This window comes from Diorhabda carinulata, chromosome X (genome assembly GCF_026250575.1).
Source record: "Diorhabda carinulata isolate Delta chromosome X, icDioCari1.1, whole genome shotgun sequence".
Classification (NCBI taxonomy): Eukaryota; Metazoa; Arthropoda; class Insecta; order Coleoptera; family Chrysomelidae; genus Diorhabda; species Diorhabda carinulata.
Genome location: NC_079472.1, coordinates 50,609,249 through 50,629,216, shown reverse-complemented (window position 1 = coordinate 50,629,216; position 19,968 = coordinate 50,609,249). Strand labels below are relative to the sequence as shown.

At 32.7% G+C, this 19,968-nt stretch overlaps 1 protein-coding gene across 1 annotated transcript in view; it reads right to left on the bottom strand.

Annotated features, from left to right (window-relative positions):
- LOC130902563 (cyclic AMP response element-binding protein A-like) overlaps nt 1-19,968 on the bottom strand; it is a 171,500-nt gene that overhangs the window by 10,361 nt on the left and 141,171 nt on the right. Inside the window, exons 2-5 of the mRNA XM_057814788.1 lie at nt 17,383-17,596; nt 7,377-7,558; nt 3,179-3,490; nt 1,906-2,049 (exon numbers count right to left, since the gene is read on the bottom strand). Of these exons, the coding sequence (XP_057670771.1) occupies nt 1,906-2,049; nt 3,179-3,490; nt 7,377-7,558; nt 17,383-17,596 (852 nt within the window). The remainder of the gene's footprint in view (nt 1-1,905; nt 2,050-3,178; nt 3,491-7,376; nt 7,559-17,382; nt 17,597-19,968) is intronic.

The following is a 19,968-nucleotide window of genomic DNA, read 5'->3' as shown; positions in this document are numbered from 1 at the left end:
ATCTTTGACGATCATTGCACTCCATCTAAATGCATTTCTAATGAAATTTAGAAAAAAAGGGGTTGGAAAAGTGGTTGACAAATCACAAATGTCCTAATCGTAAAAATATGTCACCCCCAATGAGTTTCACTATTCTAAAAATTTAATTAATCCTGTAAAATATCGGGGTTGATGATTTTCTATTCGATTTGTTTACTAGTGACATCAAAATAGAACAGTTTTGGTATCATGGTGACTCCTCAGTGTAATGCAAACACAATTTTCAAGGCAAATATTAGGTTATGGTCAGGTTTCAATTCCTTAAGAACGAGAAAAGAATTTTTTTGGCTATAATGGTGTGTTTTTATTGGAAAATATCAACAACTTAGATTTTTAGAAATAATGGAAATTACACTGGTTAACAAAATTAACCTTATATAATATATCAATGGCAAAAAAATAACACATCAGGTTTCTTTGTGACAACAAAAATAACATAAACTTTGAGAAAATATTCCTTAATGTACAATAAATAGCTATGAGTTTCGTGAATGTTTGGCTTCTGGTAGGTCCCTTCTAAGTCTCCAACAGTAATCTGCTAGCAATCCTGGACTTTTTTCCTTTGATAGTGCTTTTCTAGAAATCTTTCGCCTTGTTCGTCACTCACGGCACCCAAATTTTCGAGGAGGAAATCCAGATGAGAGTGCAGTATATGCATTTTTGAGGACATATCACATTCCAAAGCTTTGTATGAAATTATGAGCTCATTGATTGAATCTTTGTTATTTTTCGCTTTATGATTTCCTAGATAATTCACAAAATATTTCTAGACGACTTTTTGCAGATCCTTCAGCTTCCCGTCAAATTTCTTTTTCAGGTGTAAGAATCCAAATCCACTGCCATCTTCTTATGCATTGGTGATAAAAGTAAGTCGTCAGGGTTCACGAAAGGATCATTTTTAACATTCTTCTGCCTTGGAAACCAAGCTGTAGCCCAAGCAAAAAAGAAATGACTCTAAAATCTCCACAAAGTTTTTAAACGAATTTCATGTTCTCGCAAGTCTATTTCATATCATAACCTTGGACAGCCGGCACTGAAGGACATTTATTTCCGTTGTATAGCAATACTGCTTTCAAGCTAGTTTCTGAGGAGTCAATAAACAATCGCCAGTAACTTGTATTATATTCAAAATTCAATAAATTAATGACTACAGGAATGTTATTACAATATACTAAATAATCTTCTTTAGAAAAGTAGGGTTTCATTTCATCATTACACTTTGTTTTGTTTAGACAAATTCAAATCACGTACTAAATCGTTTAAATCACTTTGTATCAATAAATGAGGTTCTTTTGAAGTTGACGGCTCATAACTTGGGTCACACACTCTCTTGAGATACCTTATTGGGTTGACTAAGAACAAATTCTGGACTAGAAACAGAATCCTGACTTTCTGCTTGATTTGGAGGTTTTGGCACTATTTAGTTATTGGTCTTTTGGCTCATGATAGGTTTGGGTACTGGACAATGTGTTTGGACTTTGTTGCGAGGCCTCTGTTTACATCAAACAAAAATAACAATCATATGGTTGGTTCCGTGGAAATCATTGGTATACCAAAAGGCAAATGTCTAGATTCTTGTCTCTATGATAATTTTCCAAATGCAATCGTTATACTGCCGCCTAAATTAAGTTATTCAAACAAAAACACGTAAATGAGGTTAGAAAAGAATATATAACTGTCACAAAAAAACTGGATGTGACTGAAACAAAATAATATTTATTTTCAAATGAGTGAGTCAAAACAAACATAAATCATCACATAACAATGTTTACCAGTGTTATTTAGAAAATAATTGTAAAATTCCGTTTTGAAGAAATTCTTGATCTGTGGCGCCATTCAGTCGTCTTTTGAGTTGAAAATGCTCACCTTATTTTTAATTTTCCTCCTAATTTTCTTTAGAGATTTTTCTTCTGCTTTTGTGAGTGGTAGGCGGGTAGGAACTGGATAACCTTCTGCAATTAACGTCCTTTTTTCTTCTTCTGTAAGGACTAGAGTGCCAGTTGAACCTTTCTATAAAGAAAGTTAAGATACAAATTAATAAAAATAATATAGAAAAACGAAAAGTCGACAAAAAGAAACCATAACTTCTTCCTGTAATATCAAGCATCAGCACTTGATTAGAATAGTCTGTAAGTTCTTTATCGCGACCTTTCAATTTACATGAACGAATGAAAAATCGAGAATATTTTAGACATCAGCGGTGATGGAAATTGAAGAAACTCTAGTAAAAATCTAGTAAAAATATTTAAACAAAAATCATTCTATAGCAATTTCTAAAAAAGTGATCTGTAACATATCACTTAATAAGTCTTGTGACTAACTAAGAAAAATATATTTTTTTTGACAAAAATCGATTTTATTCATCAATGTAATTACAAATGCAATACAATCATTCCAACGCTTCTCTAACTTCTTGATGCTGTGCTATTAGAAGGATTTGTCTATTGCCTCAAAATACGCTTCAATTTCAGCAATTGCTTCTTTATTTGAGCTAAATTTCTTACATTTTTTTTTGAAATCAGCGAATAGCCAGTACTCACTGAGAGCCCTGTCTGGAATATACGATGTATGTGAAAGTAATTCGAAATGTAATTTGTTCAATATAACCATCGTTGCCATCGACTTGTCAATCGCTGCATTGTCTTGTTTAAACAGTGGATTTATCTTGGGTATAAGAGGCCTTTCTTCCTTGATCCTGGATCTAACAATTTTATGTAATATTGGTTATTGGTTTTCTCTCCCTTTTGGAGGTATTCGATGAACAATATTCCATGCACATCCCAAAATACTGAAGCCATAACCTTTCCAGCTGACTGTTGTGCCTTTGGATGCTTCGGACGACTACGTTTAAATTCAGAAAACCAATAACAAATAGTTCTTTTCGATGGAGCGGAGTATTTTTTTCATCAAGAAGCAATGATAAATTAACCCATGAAATTGTTTTGAATCCATTGATTTGGAAATAACAAAAGTAGCTTCACTTAAATGACTGTCACTTTTTTTAACTTATCGAAATGTCATGAAATTTTACTTTACTTTACTCTTTTGGTACTTCATAAACGTCATATAGAATTGACAATGGCAGCGCCATCTGTGTGTCAGTCACACGACTTATTGAGTAATGTAATATAAATCTTACCGGTTGACTACTGATAAGTGGCGTGTTGATAGGTTGCCTGGTGGACGGTTGATTTAATAAGAGGCGGGCGGTTTTTCTGGCAGCGGGGGAACTCGGTTGGGAAATAGTACCGTTATCTTCACTATCTTCGCTACTACTGCAAGACGGTGGTGTCGGAGGTAGATTATGGAAAGTTGTCGCTTCGATTTTGACAGTAGGTGTAGCTTTTTGTAGTGGTAACTGTAATCTTTGGGGGATCACTGTATGAGGAGACGTCAATAACGTGTTTGTTGTTGATTTTATTAGTCCTGTATGGGAGATACTTATGGGAGGCTAAAAAAGTTGAAAAGTTTTAGTAATATTTTAAATTTTACAACTATAACCTGATATGCCAAATATACAGGGCGGTTTGACGGAAGAGTAACTATTTTTATGTACGAGGGAGTGATAAAACCAATCCAAAACATTTTAAATCTTATAAAATAGTCTAAGATTTTCGTAAATGAACCTGGGCAAATACAAATTTTCGAACTTTCATTGGTCTCTTATAACCATATGCTGTACAGAACAATAGATAAAGGTTTGGGTTGGTCAAAAGCCGTGTGTATTACATAACCTATTATAAGATCTATAAGTACATACATGAAGTAACTGAGAAATATTGCAGCTAAGTCTAGAATATCATTTGCTAAACCAAAATCTATAACTGACTTTTTTCCCCAGCAATGTAAAATATAGAATATTCCTAATATGTATGTATGTAAATGAATATGTTCTGTATATTCTGAAAATCCGACTTTTCGCGTTCCGACCACACCCTCAATTCCGAAGGTGTCGGATCAGAGAGGTTCTATTGTATTTGCAAATAAAAGTTGGGAATTTTTATTTTAGTAACATAAAATAATACGATGGGGCTAAATCTACTGAAAAGGGTGCATTTCTTCTCTCTAACGTTGAAATAAGTTCGCATAATACTTGCCGTTGATAGTTTTTCCTTTTTGAAGAAGATAGCCAATGGAAATTATCCCGCCTAGCCTGCAGATGGAGTGGTCTTTGCTTACTTTCGAGCCAAGTGTCCTTTTTTAGTTCATTGTTTTGATCGTTTTTTCTCCTTCCACTCGATGGAAACATTTTCACAAGGCTATTTTTGTTTCACTGTGAGCAAACGCGGAAGCCATCTTGTGCACAGCTTTCTCATGTCCAAATATTCAATTAATATGCAATGTTTCTGGAGTCGTCACCTCATTTGGTCGATCACTGCGATGCTGGTCGCCGCAGGTCGTATGACCTCAATAAACTTTGCAACGCAATATTTCACTGTTGATAATGAAGGAGCAGTCTCACCCAGAATAGAATCTAGTTCAGCTTTTATATTGGTTGGGCTAAGGCCTTTCAAATAAAAGTATTCTATCTTGTATACCATAACGACGACCACTGAAAAAGTTCACTATTGATGACTACTAAATAAATATTAAACAACATTACACCTTCAAACTTGAAATATATGCTGTATAGATTGTGTACTTTCTAATACAGTGGTATTTTCCATGTAACTACCGCCATCTCTAGGTCAGACTAAATACTTCTGGGGCCATCCTTGTACAGTGTGCATAATATGGACACTTCTAAAACCAGAGACCACTAGCTTTTCCTTAATTTCTTTCAATTGTTCAATCAGCACCAGAATTTTTTTTGCTCTATATTTATCCAACAAAAAAACGTTTTTGTTTACATGAGCTTTAAAATTTCTTTGTCACGTTTGTGTAATATTTTTATTTTCATTTGTCCTCATCTTATTCGTATTGTCTAATTTTGTTACTACATAGTGAGCTTCTCTAAGAGTACCTGAGCATTTTCCTAATATTTTTTCTGCTGTTACATGTCCATACTAAGAACCAGTATCAATATAGTTCATATAACTTCTAATAGCTTTATAAATAGTTTTATTGCATTCTTCTACATTGTAATCACCATGAATTTTTCATACTGGTTATATATAGGTATAATAATATTCACATTGAATGGCTCAATCATTTCATCAGTAATATTGTCCATCATTTTCTCTTCTTTAATCTTATGATTAACTGCCTTTTCCTAGTTTTCAGGCTTAACATTATTTCCAGCCTCCAAAACACCCTTTTAACAACACCCATTTCAAAAGAATTATTTTTCTTCTTCTCCTTTTATTTGTGCCAATACCAGTTCAATAGGGTGTAGTTGTCCACGGTATGGTGGAGATTTAACCACGGTCATTCCACTCTTTTCTGTAATTTCATCAATTTCATATATTTTTTTAATATCTCATTTTGAAGAAGAGAATATAAAGATTAGTTCTATTTTCATAGAACCAAGATGGAACTTAATATTCTTTGAATTTAGCCAATTCTATAGGTTTTTTAGCCACTTGGGTGTGGGCAATTTTGCTAAAAATCTTGAGTGATAACTTGGATTATCCTTTACTATTATACAGTTATGAGGAAGAAGATCTATCATTTGTTTGAACCTTTGTTAAAAACATCAACTTTCGTATCGTCATGGTAGTCACCGGAATGAGTAGATTCAAAGTTCAATAAACAACCGTTAACAAAATCGTTTGAATTGTCGATGTGTACTATTATCAATCTGCGCCCGTTTCTTATTGGTGGTATTAGACCAATAGATAAATTATTTGAAAAAGCATGTGTTCGACTTATAACAGTTTCATCTTGATAAAATTTATTTGGTGTATGTCCATCACTGATCCATGTTTCATCTATATAAAATATATTTCACCTTTATTTTCTCATTTCTTTTATAGTCGTTAGGTAATTTCTCCACAATACCACAATATCGCAGATTTCTATTAAAATATATTTTCTGTAATTTTCCGGCGAAAACCTATTTCTTTCATAGTATGCTTCGACTCATTTCAGGGTAATTCTTATCATTACGAACCATGACAAGAATTTTGTCTACTGTTTGAAATTATTTTCTAAAGAAGTACGCATGTACTTTTCTTCGAAGGCTATTCTCAAATGATTTATTATTTGAAATTTATGTTTTCCTAAAGCTTCACTTGCTGTTTAAAACTCACCGTAGATTTCCCAACACCAATCGTATTAGTAAAAAATTCCACTGTATCATCAACACTTCCATATAAATGTTGATTTATAAATAAATTGAAATACTTGAATATGAATGTTTTTTCAATTATTGTTGAACATTCTGATTTTTCGGCGTTTACGCGGCCCTTCCAAATTTTCCGTCATTACAATAGCTTGCCCACTGCACATTACAAGTTGGAACTAAACTAAACTGTTAAGAATGCATAACTTGGACCTCCTTTCTATATGGAAAAACCTACAATCGTATTGTTGGGGAAGAGATTCTTGGAATTGAAATAAAACAAAATTATTAACTTTTATTTGCAATTACGTTAGAAACTCTCTAATCGTCGTACGTCAGAATATCAAAATATACAGAACATTTTCATTTAAAAAAATGGCACGTTGATATGTCATAGATGAAAGTCGGGTATACCCTTTGAAACACAAATGCAGTCAAAACAATGGACTTAGTCCGTTTTTTCAGCCAATGGATCATAGTCACAGTTTTTGGGTATTCCAAAGATGTAGTCTTTGATAATTATTTAGAAAATGGATAATAATAACTGGCCAATGTTATGTCGAATTCTTGACATATTTTTATATCAACTGATTGAAAAAAATAACCTTTTATGCTGAAGAAGAGAGTTTTGATCCATAACTAAAATTCGCCATTACATTCGTCGGCTATTGCAAAAAAGTCACCGAACTACGCTACGGTTTATTTCCTCAACCATATTCACCTCGTCTGGTTCTTTCCGATTAGTTTCTATAACGAAACTCAGTGGAAAATGATGTCAGACATATGGAGAGAGGTGATAGCGAAAGTAAACGAGGATTATGTTTTGGTTGGTTTGAAAAAATAAATCGCTGAATAAAGTGTGGTTAACGTAACTTTGACGTTTAAAAATGAATCTTCAAACCGCCCTGGTATAAGCCAAAAAACTAATTGGAGAATTCTAAGAAGTTTGAATTTTTTATGCCAACTAGAAAGATATATTGCTTTCAAAGTTTGACAGAACAAGAACAAGTTTTCGTTAAGCCGGAATTCTACCTTTTTTTAATTCGTCTTTTGTATAGTGTTTTATTTGTTCTTTGTTACCAAAAGTTCAAAATTAAAAATAATTGCTACATACCATTTCGACATCTAAAGGAACATTGCTTGCATTAACGTAGATTGATTGAGGTGACGAAGGACATGACGAATGATTGCTATCCGTTTCGCTGTTTGGCTCATCTTTAATACTCAAAGGATCATGCTGAAGGTTTCCACAAGCTGTTTTCATTGAAATGGCCGGAAAGCACTCATCTTCCATGTCTAGCATTAAAAGTAATAATAAATCAAATTATAAATAGATAATAAAGTCTCTAACATACACATGATTATTCTAACATAATATGTGGAATACTTAAAACAGGGCAAGTGTTTTACAGATGATTTTTTAGAAATAGTTGATGTTTTTTTCGTACTTTTGGTACTGGATATTATAAATAGTGATAATTACATTTAAAAAAATGGAACTTTAGTTACTTATTACACAAGGGAAAAAAGTAATAGATTTTAGCTTGAAATTGTATTGTTTCCCGACGAGCAGCGGAGGGCGACAAAAAATCAAAAGCTAAAATCTAGTGTTTCCCGTGTATGACCAATAATGTTTGTCTGTGATAAAAAAACAATGATTTAATATTGACAAATTATATTATTATAATATTCAAGTCAGAAAATTATCGATGTGGAATTTAAATGTTGAAATTAGTACGCTATGTTCTACTTATAGCGACAATTAGACATTCGTTGCTAAGGAAACTTAAAGTAATCAAATAGCTGTCAATTTAATTTTGTGTTTTGATTTAAAAATTGTGAACTTAGTGGTTGTTTAGAAGTTATTTTCAATACTATAAAGTAAAAATGTCTGATTACGAGCTTTGTTTCACTCCATCGGAATTAGTGGTAGTGGCCAAAGTAGCGTTATAAAAATTATTGCCAGCTAAAGCACGGAAAATTTACGAAAACGCGTATTCAAGATTCATGTAATGAAAGATGAGAAAACATAAGATTTTTCTCGGAAACATTGTTATTTGCTTATTTTTCGATATTGGCACAATGACAAAAGCCATCCAAAGTGTGGTTGAATTCAATGATTAAAAAGTATGTTACGATTCAATAATGATGTAGGCATTCCTGAAAGAAAAGAAAGCTGCGATTTTAACGAGTACACAAATTAGTGTTTTTTTAAATAAGCCCTCGATTAAGTTTATTAATTGGTGAGGTTGTTATTGTATTTGCGATGGCAAGAGCTTGTCGAATTTGTGCATTAGATGATATTGAAGATTCAGGAACGTTCGAAAAACTCAAGGAAGTAAAGAATGATTTAAAAATTACTAAAAAATATGTTAAATTTTACCGAATGTGCATAGCTCTTCATCCAGAAGTAGCAAAGGATCGCCGCTTGTTTTATGTAGATCTCAATGGAATATGTATGAATCAGGTTGTAGGTAAAAACCAGTTTTATCGGGTTCCCGAAATAGTGGCTAATTTTCTTCAACTTCAATGCTAACTTACGTACAGGTCATTCATTTCGTAGATCGTCTGCTATACTTTTACTTGAATATCTTATTCTTTAAGTGCAACCTTCGGACGGAGGTTGGCGACCATCATTTGTATTTTATTCACAACTGTTTTTTTTTGGTTTGGTTTGTTTTGGTTGTTTGGTTTTATGTGCAGTTAAACCACTCCCTTAAGTTTCGCGGTCAAGATATTCTTCGTCGCCCTATACCTCTCTTTCCCTCTATCTTTCCCTGCATAATCAGTCTCTGGAATTCGTATCGTTGTCCCCTATTACATGACCTAAGTACTCTAATTTGTGGGCTTTTATGGTAGTCAATAATTATCATTGTCTTTGTCCATGATATTCGTCCCTAAATAGTCCCTACATATTTGAATTTCTGTACTTTTTCAATGTGGTTATTTCCAATTTGTAACTGTGCATTCTGAGAAATGCATTTATTTAGTTTTATTTAAATTCATGTGTAGCCCATACTGCTCGCTGACTCTTTTTACCTTTACTGTAATTCTTTGAAGGTCCTCTATATTCTCCGCTTTTAAGACAGTGTCGTCAGCACAACTTATGTCCATTTACTCTAATCCCCGTTTTCTTTTCTGCTAGTGTTTCCTGGATAATTACTTCCGAATATATATTAAAAAGTATTGGTGATAATATGCAACTCTGTCTTACTCCACGTTTTATATGTATTTATTCTATTAATTGTAAAGTGTTACTATTATTTTGAGGTTACTGTAATCTAATTGTTTTTCTTTCAGTATCTGTATCAATTCTTCACGTCGGACTCTATCAAAAGCCTTCTCGTAATCAATAAAGCTTGTATGAACTTCTCTGTTAATATCAAGATAGCTTCTAGCAAGTCCACTTCTAAAACTAAATTGAGTGTCACTAATACCCTCCTCCATTTCTCGATAAATTCTATTGTGCATAACTTTCAAGAATGTCTTGAGCGTGTGACTCTTTAGTGATTTGGTCCGATATTCTTCGCATTTTCGGGCATTTGTTTTCTTCGGAATTGCTATGAAAACGGATCTGATAGGATAGTGTCTGTTTTATAAATAGTATTAAAAAAATTTGCCAGTATTTCTAATTGGTCTTCCTCAAACAGCTTAAGTGGTGTTACCGGTAGTTCATCAGGTCCAGGTGCCTTGTTATTCTTCATATTTTTGAGTGCATGTTTGATTTCTTCTGGTGTTATATCTAATCCACTTTCCAAATTCCTTGTTTCTGAATTTGATCTTCCTATTCCGTTATCATCAAAAAGTTGTTCTATATATTTTGTCCATCTTTCTAATTTTCTTTAAGTGTCTCTGCTTATTTTGCCATCTTTATCCAATAATAAGCTTTCTGATTCCTATTTCTCCAACTTTCTTATGAATTTTGAAATTATCATATTTTCGTTCTAATTCTTGTATCTCTTCACATTTCTCATTGAGCCATTTCTCTTTTGCCTCTATAATTTTCTTTATTGTTGTTCGTTGTATCTCTTTGTACTCGTTTCTATCGACACTCTTAAATGATCTTTCTTCCATAGTTGAATTTAGGGGAGACTTAATGACACTAAAGAAACATGGCAATTGGAAGTCATTAACGGTCGCTGAAGGGTATGTTAATGAATCGGTAGCACACCGGACACAATTAGCCAATAAAGTGATTAGAACGTGTAGTAGTGCTGAAAGAACACCGGATTTGCGACCAAGTACATCAACAGAAGTTGTGATGACAGGAAGAAATATAATTTCGTCACAAGAAAATTCGACTGTTTACCGTATTTAGTTTAAGGACCATGTCATGTCATTCAAGTAATGCACATTTGAGACTTTTGATATAACTTATTGTATAATAAAATATTCTAAAATTAAATAGCTAGCTTTACTTATGTATTTATACAATATCCTTGTCATGGAAACTTTAAAACAAAACTAATTCGTCAAAGATAACAACAAATGCGCGAATTTTTGAAATTATTCCTAATAATAACGCATCAAAAGAGGAAAGAGAATTTTCTAATAATGATATTCGTAGGAGTTAGTTGGTTAAGCTCTATAAGATATCTAAGGGAGCCTCGACTTGCTAGGCACGGTTGTTAATGTTTGTATTTCTACTAAAAATGAGGAATAACATTGACGGTTCTTATACAGGGTGTTTCTATATTCGACCGACAACGCTCTACCACAGGGAGATCTCAATAAATGATTCATTTTGATATAGGAATACGAACCCTTACAGGGCCTAGTTGCTGAGATATATTGTGTTCAAAATTTTAAGTCAACATCAAAAATTAGCCATAAATCAAGAGCGCCTTTAATTTTTTTTTTCAAATTTGTCAACCAATATGCTCCTTAATAAAGTAATATTTTGACATTTTGGAAAAATTTAACCAGTGGCGTGCTGTCTGTCATATTGGTCACCAAATTTGAAAACAAAATTTAAAGGCATTCTTGATTTATGGCAAATCTTTTATTTTGATTTAAAATTTTCAACACCCTATATCTTAGCAAATAGACTCTATAAGGGTTCGTATTCAAAATTAATCATTTATTGAGATCTCTCTGTGGTAAAGCGTTGTCGCTCTAATATAGAAACACCCTGTATAGTACTATAGAATCTAGGTTAACACCGCAAGAAGTCCATTATGTGAGTTTCCCTTTCAAATTTGCAAAGTATGCTTAAAGTGACAAAGAACGAGATATAAAATTATTTGTGGAAGTGCATGTATTCAAGAAAAACGTTTTTTCATTGCGTCTTTATTTATGCGGTATCTTTGGCTCTTGCAGAAGATGTGAAATGTGTGATTTATGTTAATATATCAAGAAAGTTGGAAAAAAATTAAAAAGTAGGTCAGAAATCGACACTTTCGGAGACTGGTTATTTTAAAGAGACTATTAGCAATTAGAAGAAGAATAGAAAGACTTGAAAAAACTAAAGAGTACGGAGTATTTGAATAAAAATTTGTTAGCAATTTTGAACGACGTTACCTACTTTTGTCTAATCAACATTTTGAGTAGATCATTCTTCTTGATGAGTTACTACTCTGCCCGAAAAAGTACTAAAACATCTAAAAGGACTAACTTAAATCCGACCTTTCATTATGTAAAATTCTATATTGACTTGCATTTAATAGAGCAGAAACTATAATCCACAAGAATCAGTCGAACGCGGAAATTTAGGGCCGAAACAAGGTCATGGTCGAAATTTGTTACTAAAATACCTCAAAAAGTCAATTACCCCTGTATTAAATCTTATTTTCGAATTATTTTGATATTTATTGGATAATATCTATTATAAGACTCAATTTTTCGTTTCAATATTTTTGATCGCTTTAGCACTTAGAGGCACTTAATTCAATAAAAAAAGAACGCATGCTCAAAGCTTATTGCTCTTGTCCTGAATTATCCATAGATATTTCTGTATCGAAAAAAATATATATCTCCCAGAACATTTCATATATTTCACAATATTTCAGACTGTAATGGCAAAAGGGCGACGCAAATAAATTCGAAACAAAGAGGAGAAGTACCTTTGCGACCGTTCACGGACCAATCACATTTACGTAAAAGTCATTCGACAATAAATTCTTAGTGAAGACGTATTTAACGTTATTGAACCATGAGTTTGAATAAACCAGAAAAAGTAATTTGCAATTGTAATTATTTATAATACATGAAATTCTTAAAATAAAATTATGAATTTTGCAGAAAATGTATCGAGAAGTTGATAGATTTCTCATTGTTAACCCGTTTCTATCAGTTTTATTTATATGTGTGTAACTGACTTTTTCACCTCGATTTTACTTTGAGCGATCAATTTTAATTTAAACTTTGCACACTCAAAGTCTGACAACAATACAATAATACATTTAAAATAAAAGTAAATTAAAAAATGAAAAAAATTCTTGGAATAAGAATAAAATTCGCGAGGAGAAAATTACTCTCCTTTTTATAAAACCGTGAAGTGCTATCTATAATATTATTAAACTAACTCTGTGCTTCGAATAACACTTCGCATAACACATTATGACGAGTGTCATTGAGTCCCAAATTTCGATATCACTAGTTATGTAAATGGAGAATAACGAAATGAACTACTTAGTTGGTAATTTTTGGTATCGGAAAAATAATTCGAATGACCCGGAAGCATATAAGCACAACGTACATGATTTTGGCAAACGGCCGGTATCTACGCTTTCTGATTGTAAAGTCAGAGTAATGTACGTTTTGCAAGTGAGTTTAAAATGCATTTGTACGCCAGATAACAGTACATATCGTTATGCCAGTAAATTAAAAGCACGTCAGAATATATTTCAATATTTATTACCATAATGCAATACAAAAACTACGAAAAGTAAGCACATTAACACAAACTAAAAGGCATATAAAGTAGGACCTTAATGACTAAGTATAATTTATTAGTTGCTAGTGTCCACTAAATTGTTATAATATGGCTATCGTTAATCACTTCTTTCGTTTTGTATTTAAAAGATTGGACTGGGGTAACTCCATATCATTTGGGCACATTATTATGTAATACAGTATTAAAATCAAGTTCAACTCATCAACGTGTGCTTGCTTGCTTAAAACGACACGTGGCGAGGAAGCAAAAACAAAGGCGCCGGGGGAAAGCAGCTGCTGAGATAGCAGAATCCACTTAAGATATGCAGAGCAATTCGTACTGTTATTTGGCGAGAGGAAATTCGGTGGCAAAATGTACATTTATTTGGCGTCTACATAGCAATGTGTACTGTTATTTAGCATCGACCAATAAAAAAACTATATCGCTCTGTGTTTGTCAAATACATGTACGTTGTGCTTATATGCGACCCGAAATTGGAATCGAACCCAGATCTAGTAGCTACGTACTAGAAGCTTCATCATTTAAGCTATTCTAGAGACGCATACCGCATTTACATTTCAGTCATCTACGTAAGAGATTCACCAAATGAAACTACCGTCCACCTTACCGTGGAGAGCCATTTCGAGGTTATTAAGAAAATATAACATAAATAAACTGTTCCCAAAATATATTCTGCAAACCGTGTATTTGAAACTCGCCCCTTCTTTGCAATAAATAAACTAGTAAATTTGGAAACTTAATATAAAGTTTCGTCAAGTTCCTTACTAGAGATTAGAGATATTACAAGGTCATTGTCACCAATAATTTTGAATAGAACCATATGGCAGCGACACCTCAAATGTGTTCAATAATTTAATGAAACTAACCTTACCGTTGTTTGTAGCAGTTTTGCAAATGGCTTTGCAATAAGCAAAGTTGTATTGATTTGCATCAATCAATATTAAAATATAAAACTCAAACTCCACTTCTGGATTGTTTTCAAATAAACATATTTGCAAGTCACTCTAATTTGATGTTTTTTTAGTCCCAAGTTTTTGAACATCTGATAATTTAACTATTGTTGACCGAACGTTCAACTGGTTGAGTAGCAATGTTTAATTTTAAAATTTCCGTAGACATTATGATTTGTTATAATGTGAGCCAAAGCCAAGAAACGAAATGGTACATGTCATAAGTGATTTAATATTAATTTCATCTTAATTTTCTTAGCATTTGATGGAAATAAACAAAATATTCATGTAGCAGAATGCATTTTAATATGCACAACGTTTCAACTACTGCTTCGATCCTTTTATTGAAGTAGAGCTCGAACAACCACTCACTCAAGTTGTTTTGAAAAATGTCTCAAATTGAGTTTTGCATTGTTGTGAAAATTTTTGACTAAAGAAGGATTAATACCAACAGAATGAAATCGGTTTAAGGTGACTTTACAATCATTTTCAACAATTGAAATTCGTTTCGCTGGGGAGAAGAATCATTAGAAGATGACCCACGTGCGGCAGGTCGTTTGACGGTGACTAGTTCAGAAAACATTAAATTAATGATGAAAACTGTTATAAGTGACCGATGCCCAAAAACAAAGAAAAAATTGCAGCACAACATTTAAATATGGCAAAAATTAGTGCAAGGTGGTTGCCTCGAATTCACAGCACTGTATAAAGTATCGTCGAGTAGAAAATTGTGAAGCTTTACCGCGGGAACAAAGAAAATGTAACAATCCAATCGTTTGGAACGGGTGATGAAACTATAGTCTTTTACTACGATCTGACATCTAAAACAGATTCCATGGAGGGGCGTTGCAAATGAGAAACCGTAACAAAAAAGCACGGAAAAGACCAAAAAATCGATAGCTACAATATTTTGAGACTGCGAAGGTATCTTTTTGATTGACTTAATGGAATCAAAGACAACCGTGAGCGCGGAATATTACTCTGACTTACTAAGGCAGTTGCGTCAAAAAATTATCGAAAAAAAGCGCGACTGAATTAGTCGAAGTGTGCTTCATGACAAGGCTTCAGTCTACATTACTTCGCTTTCCAAGGCTACTTTACCCGAATACGGCTTCACAGATATTGAACACCTACCATAAAGCCCTGATCTGGCCCCGTCCTACTATTTTTAGTTCGCAAAGCTGAAGTTAAGGGGTAAAATATTTAACAGTAACGATGAAATTAAACAAGCGGTTTACAAACATTTTGACTCTATGCATCATATTTTTATAGGGACAGCTTTAGTCTGACGTTCTGAAAAGTGTGTGGAAGCAAAGGGAAAATATCTTGAAAAATAATCACGGTTTTTTTATTGATGACCTTTCTTTCTGTTAGGCTAAGAACTCATGGACCGCACTACGTATGCATGAAGTATGTATGCAAGAAATGGAATCTTTGAAGTCGATTTTTAAGCACCTCAAACGGATTTATTTGAAATTACCCACAATTATTAACGACTGATGCAATACATAAATTTCATGAATTCATGGGTATTATTTAATTACTTGATCAAAGAAAAACGCGATATTTTCAGAAAGGGAGCTTAAGAAGCAGTTAACAAAGGAAGGTACAGATGCGCAATATACCCACTCATCGAAAATAAATAATAGTATAAAAATTGAAAAATACACACTATAATAACGAAAAAAAAAAAATTAAATATTTCTCAACACTTCAATAATAGAGTGATTAATAAAAGATATCATTCCAATGCGAAAAAGCGTGGGATGCTTTACGAGATAATTTTATAAAGACTCTACTTATATCAGTATCTTTCAACTTAAACATAAAATATTCAAATCAATGAACATCAAGCACCCCACGTTTTTCATAATAAAATTACATTTTATATTCATCCCTCTACCCTAATTTGAAGTAAAAACATTATTTGCTAATTTTTAGTTTTGTTTGCTAATAGAGCTTTTGTTTTTTTGGTTTTTTAAACTATATTTATTTTTATTAAGAGGTTTCTCGATTCCTACGTTTTACGACTCATTTAAGGGAGCTTCTGCTTCTGTACGAAACTACAGAATGTGAGGTATTGGAGGTGGCATGTTTCGTGAAACATATACATATACATAACATATACAGTTTCCCGAGAAGGTCAATTATTCAACAGGTATCCTAGGAAACCACTTCGTTGGACATGTTTTTAAACTACTAATCTAACTGATGAGCCATCCAATGTTTTGAATTTCCTGGAAGGATTAAGATTAATGGGCCAGCTGATGATACTTAGCATCCTTAGTGCAATAGCGGGCACATGGGATCTTTTGGGTCACAGTATATAAAACACCCCGAACTCTACATAAACAGCTGGAAATTATGCAATATACAAAGGAACCTTTAGTCCATGTGCATTTACAAACTTTTATGTTGCAGTAAGAGGGTATTTGGATGACCAGCTCGATTACCAGTCCTCACTTTATTCGATTTTCTGTGGAGACATAGAAAATCGAAAGTTCACGTCACCAAAGTTGGCAATATTGACTTTCTGAAATAACGTATTATTACAAAATTGGAGCTATTTCCATAGACATATTTCAAAATGTAAAACAGTTGTTTAAAAATAGGATATTTCACTATCGAGAATTAAATGGAGCTAAATTTCATCAATTACTGCAATAATTACTGAAACAAAAATTTTATGCAGTATGAATGAACACAACTATGACTACTATTTTCGAATATTATTGGTTACAATGACCTTGTAATGTCATCTTTGATGAATTCGCCATCTATCATCGCTAGTAGGGAACTTTACAACCCTTAATAATTTCCAAATTTCGTTAATTGCATTTTATTGTCTCAAATATGAAAAAGGAGAGGGAAATTTTGAAAAGCAATGTACATTGTAATGTTTGGACTATGTAAAATGAGTGACATTGCATACAAACAACTTTTTATATGTATATGTTGCTATTTTTTTTTGTTTTTAATTTTAGACTAGAATAATGTACGAATATTGGGTGGGCTGAAAAGTTTCGAATAGCCGTAAAGTGAAGCTGATGTTATATTTCATTCATGTTTTGTTTTTTACGAATTTTCTACAATTGTTTTTCAATAGTTCTTTTTTGGAGGTTGCTCTAACTAAATATCAAAATATTTTTATATAAACCAAAATGATAAAAAATATTCCTATACAAATAAAAAGAATGTTTATAGACCAAAACTCAAGAACAGATAGAAAAATATATAATAGTTCTAAAACTTAAAGAAATATATTTTATACTGACCGTCGACTTTATGATGTGAAGTTGGTGAATCCGGTAAACTGTCCCCATCCGATGTTAAACTGTATGAGTGTTCAGTTTTGATTGGTCTAGTTCCCAAAGCGGCGTCCGTCATGAGTCTATCGTGAAGAATCACACCTGGTAAATCTTTGCTCGGTATATAACTCCATTCTATCGTCATATCGCCCGATTGCATTTTTAATACTTCTTGCATTGCCTGTCAACAAAAAACTACAATCAATATAAACTCAAATGAATCAAATTGATCTATTTCATAAAATGTTCATTAAAACACATATTTAAGTCTTTATCTCTGGGTGAGTGATTGGTTTGGGATCGGAATAAATAAGACAAAGTACACAAAAACAATATCTTAACTTTACTAACATTTACAATTATACATAAAACAAATTCAACTCGAAATTTGATAAAACTGTCGGTCTTAAAACCAAACTACAAAGTAATTGTTCATGGAACATTGAAACAATTTAATATTTACAACAATAGTTGGAAATTGAAATATTATTTGTGGACTTTGAACAAACCTTTGACTGCCTAAAGGGGATCGGAAAAATAGGGAGTAAGTAAAACATTTAGAAGTTTAATAAATATAACAATGATATACAATTGGTACGATGAGACAAAAAAACAAGAGTTTCAAATAAATACATATGTAAGAGAAGGAGACGAGCTATTTTGTTTAACCTAGCTCTTGAATTCGTTCTAAGAAACATACAAAATGGAGTTGCGTATGCCTATGTTACAAAAATTGGAAAATCATGGAAAAATGTTGGGAGGGTTTTGAAGAAGAATAAACTGAGAATAAATAGGAAGAGCCAAAATATTGACTAACTAAATAGATATGAACATAGACAGAACAATCATAAGGCCTATATGCAATGAATGCAAGAAAGATCACTATAAAGTAAATTGAAGAAAAGAATTTAACGATGAAACAACGGAAAATCATAAAAATTAAGAAAGAAATATTGTTAGTAAATTATCGGAAGAAATGGAGACACAAAAGCGAAATAGTTCAAATATTAACCAAAGCTGGAAATCGATTCAGCCTGTGAAATGGATTTAGAATCTGAAATCGTCTTAATCTCACATTAGGTGAGATTGACTGTTTTATTCCAATTACAGGCTTAAATTTGTATTATTTTGACTACCAACTACCAATCGTCCACTTGATCCTTCAGTTCGTTATTTATGTAGGAAGACCAATAGACCATCTTTAAATACAACTAAGGAAGTTAGTGGGCGGTAGTATATTTAGATAGTTTACAGTACAGAACAACAGATCGCTTTGTTAGATCTGGTAGTAGCGCAAACGGAGCTGTAGAATCAGTTAGTTGGTGAGTATCGTTCGAGATGGAAGTAAGGCTGCGACATTGGGTTAGGAAGAATTAAAGCAACCACCTTACTCTCCCGATATTTTTTTCTGTGATTTTAATATAACAAGCAAGATTAAGGAACCAATACTTGGAAGAGGACATTGTTAATGCTGTACACCAACAGATGACCTGATTTATACATGATTCGGCAAATTCTGAGGCTGATGGTACTTCCACATGGTTGGTAGCGTATGCTAACAGTATCAAGAGGACTACTTTGAGGGTCTTCAGTATTAGGTTTATTGCGTTAAATTTATTTACTATGTGTTGTCATTCTTTGCACCGTGTCCTTATATTACCCTAATAAATTAATGTGTTGATTTTTTAGTGCTATTCATTATCCAGGTATGTAGTTAACACCTTGTCACACATTTTCACATTTTCCAAGTGGATTAGTATCTTTATATATTCAAGAGGAAGAAAAAAAGGTAGACTTGACTTTCATCTCAACCCTCGTATAGCAACTAAAACGAGTTACAAATTCTCATACCAGTCAGTGTGTGAACACCATACCTACCCACATCTAAACTTATCGTTGGTCTTAAAATATATCACCACATTATGTTCGAATGTATTTTGGAAACGATTATAACCTAATATCTGATTGTAATATATGGTAATCCCCGACAAAGATACATGTACAAGCATTTCAAGGCAATGAACCCGATGAATAACAACTACACATTTATCAGTTGGAAAATTCATTTTTTAACACCTGCACTTGATTTTTAATTTATTGATAACTGCTTTACGCATAAATAGCTTTGTAAACAATACTGGTTAATATGTAATGTAATTTTTTATCACATTACCCTCATTTCAGCAATCAGATTATTACGCACGGGAATAAGTCTTTCTGAAGGAACACCACAATAACATAACATTTTGGTTTTACACAGTTGATCTCTACACTATATTTTTTACTATTGAAATAACATGCTACATGTCTTTACTAACAGATGATATTTGTAAGGTACCTTATAAATATTGCGCAGAAATCTATTGCAAGCTGTTATGCTCCTTTATATCTTCGAATAAAAAACGAGCTTACTCTATAGAAACGTAGAGTTCCTGGCAAAACATGCATTGGAACTATGGAACGTAAAAAGATTATATCTTCCTCTTAAATTTCAATATTTACTCTATTTCTTTTTCGGAGTATGTTGCCAAAATTAATATTCTGTAGAAATTC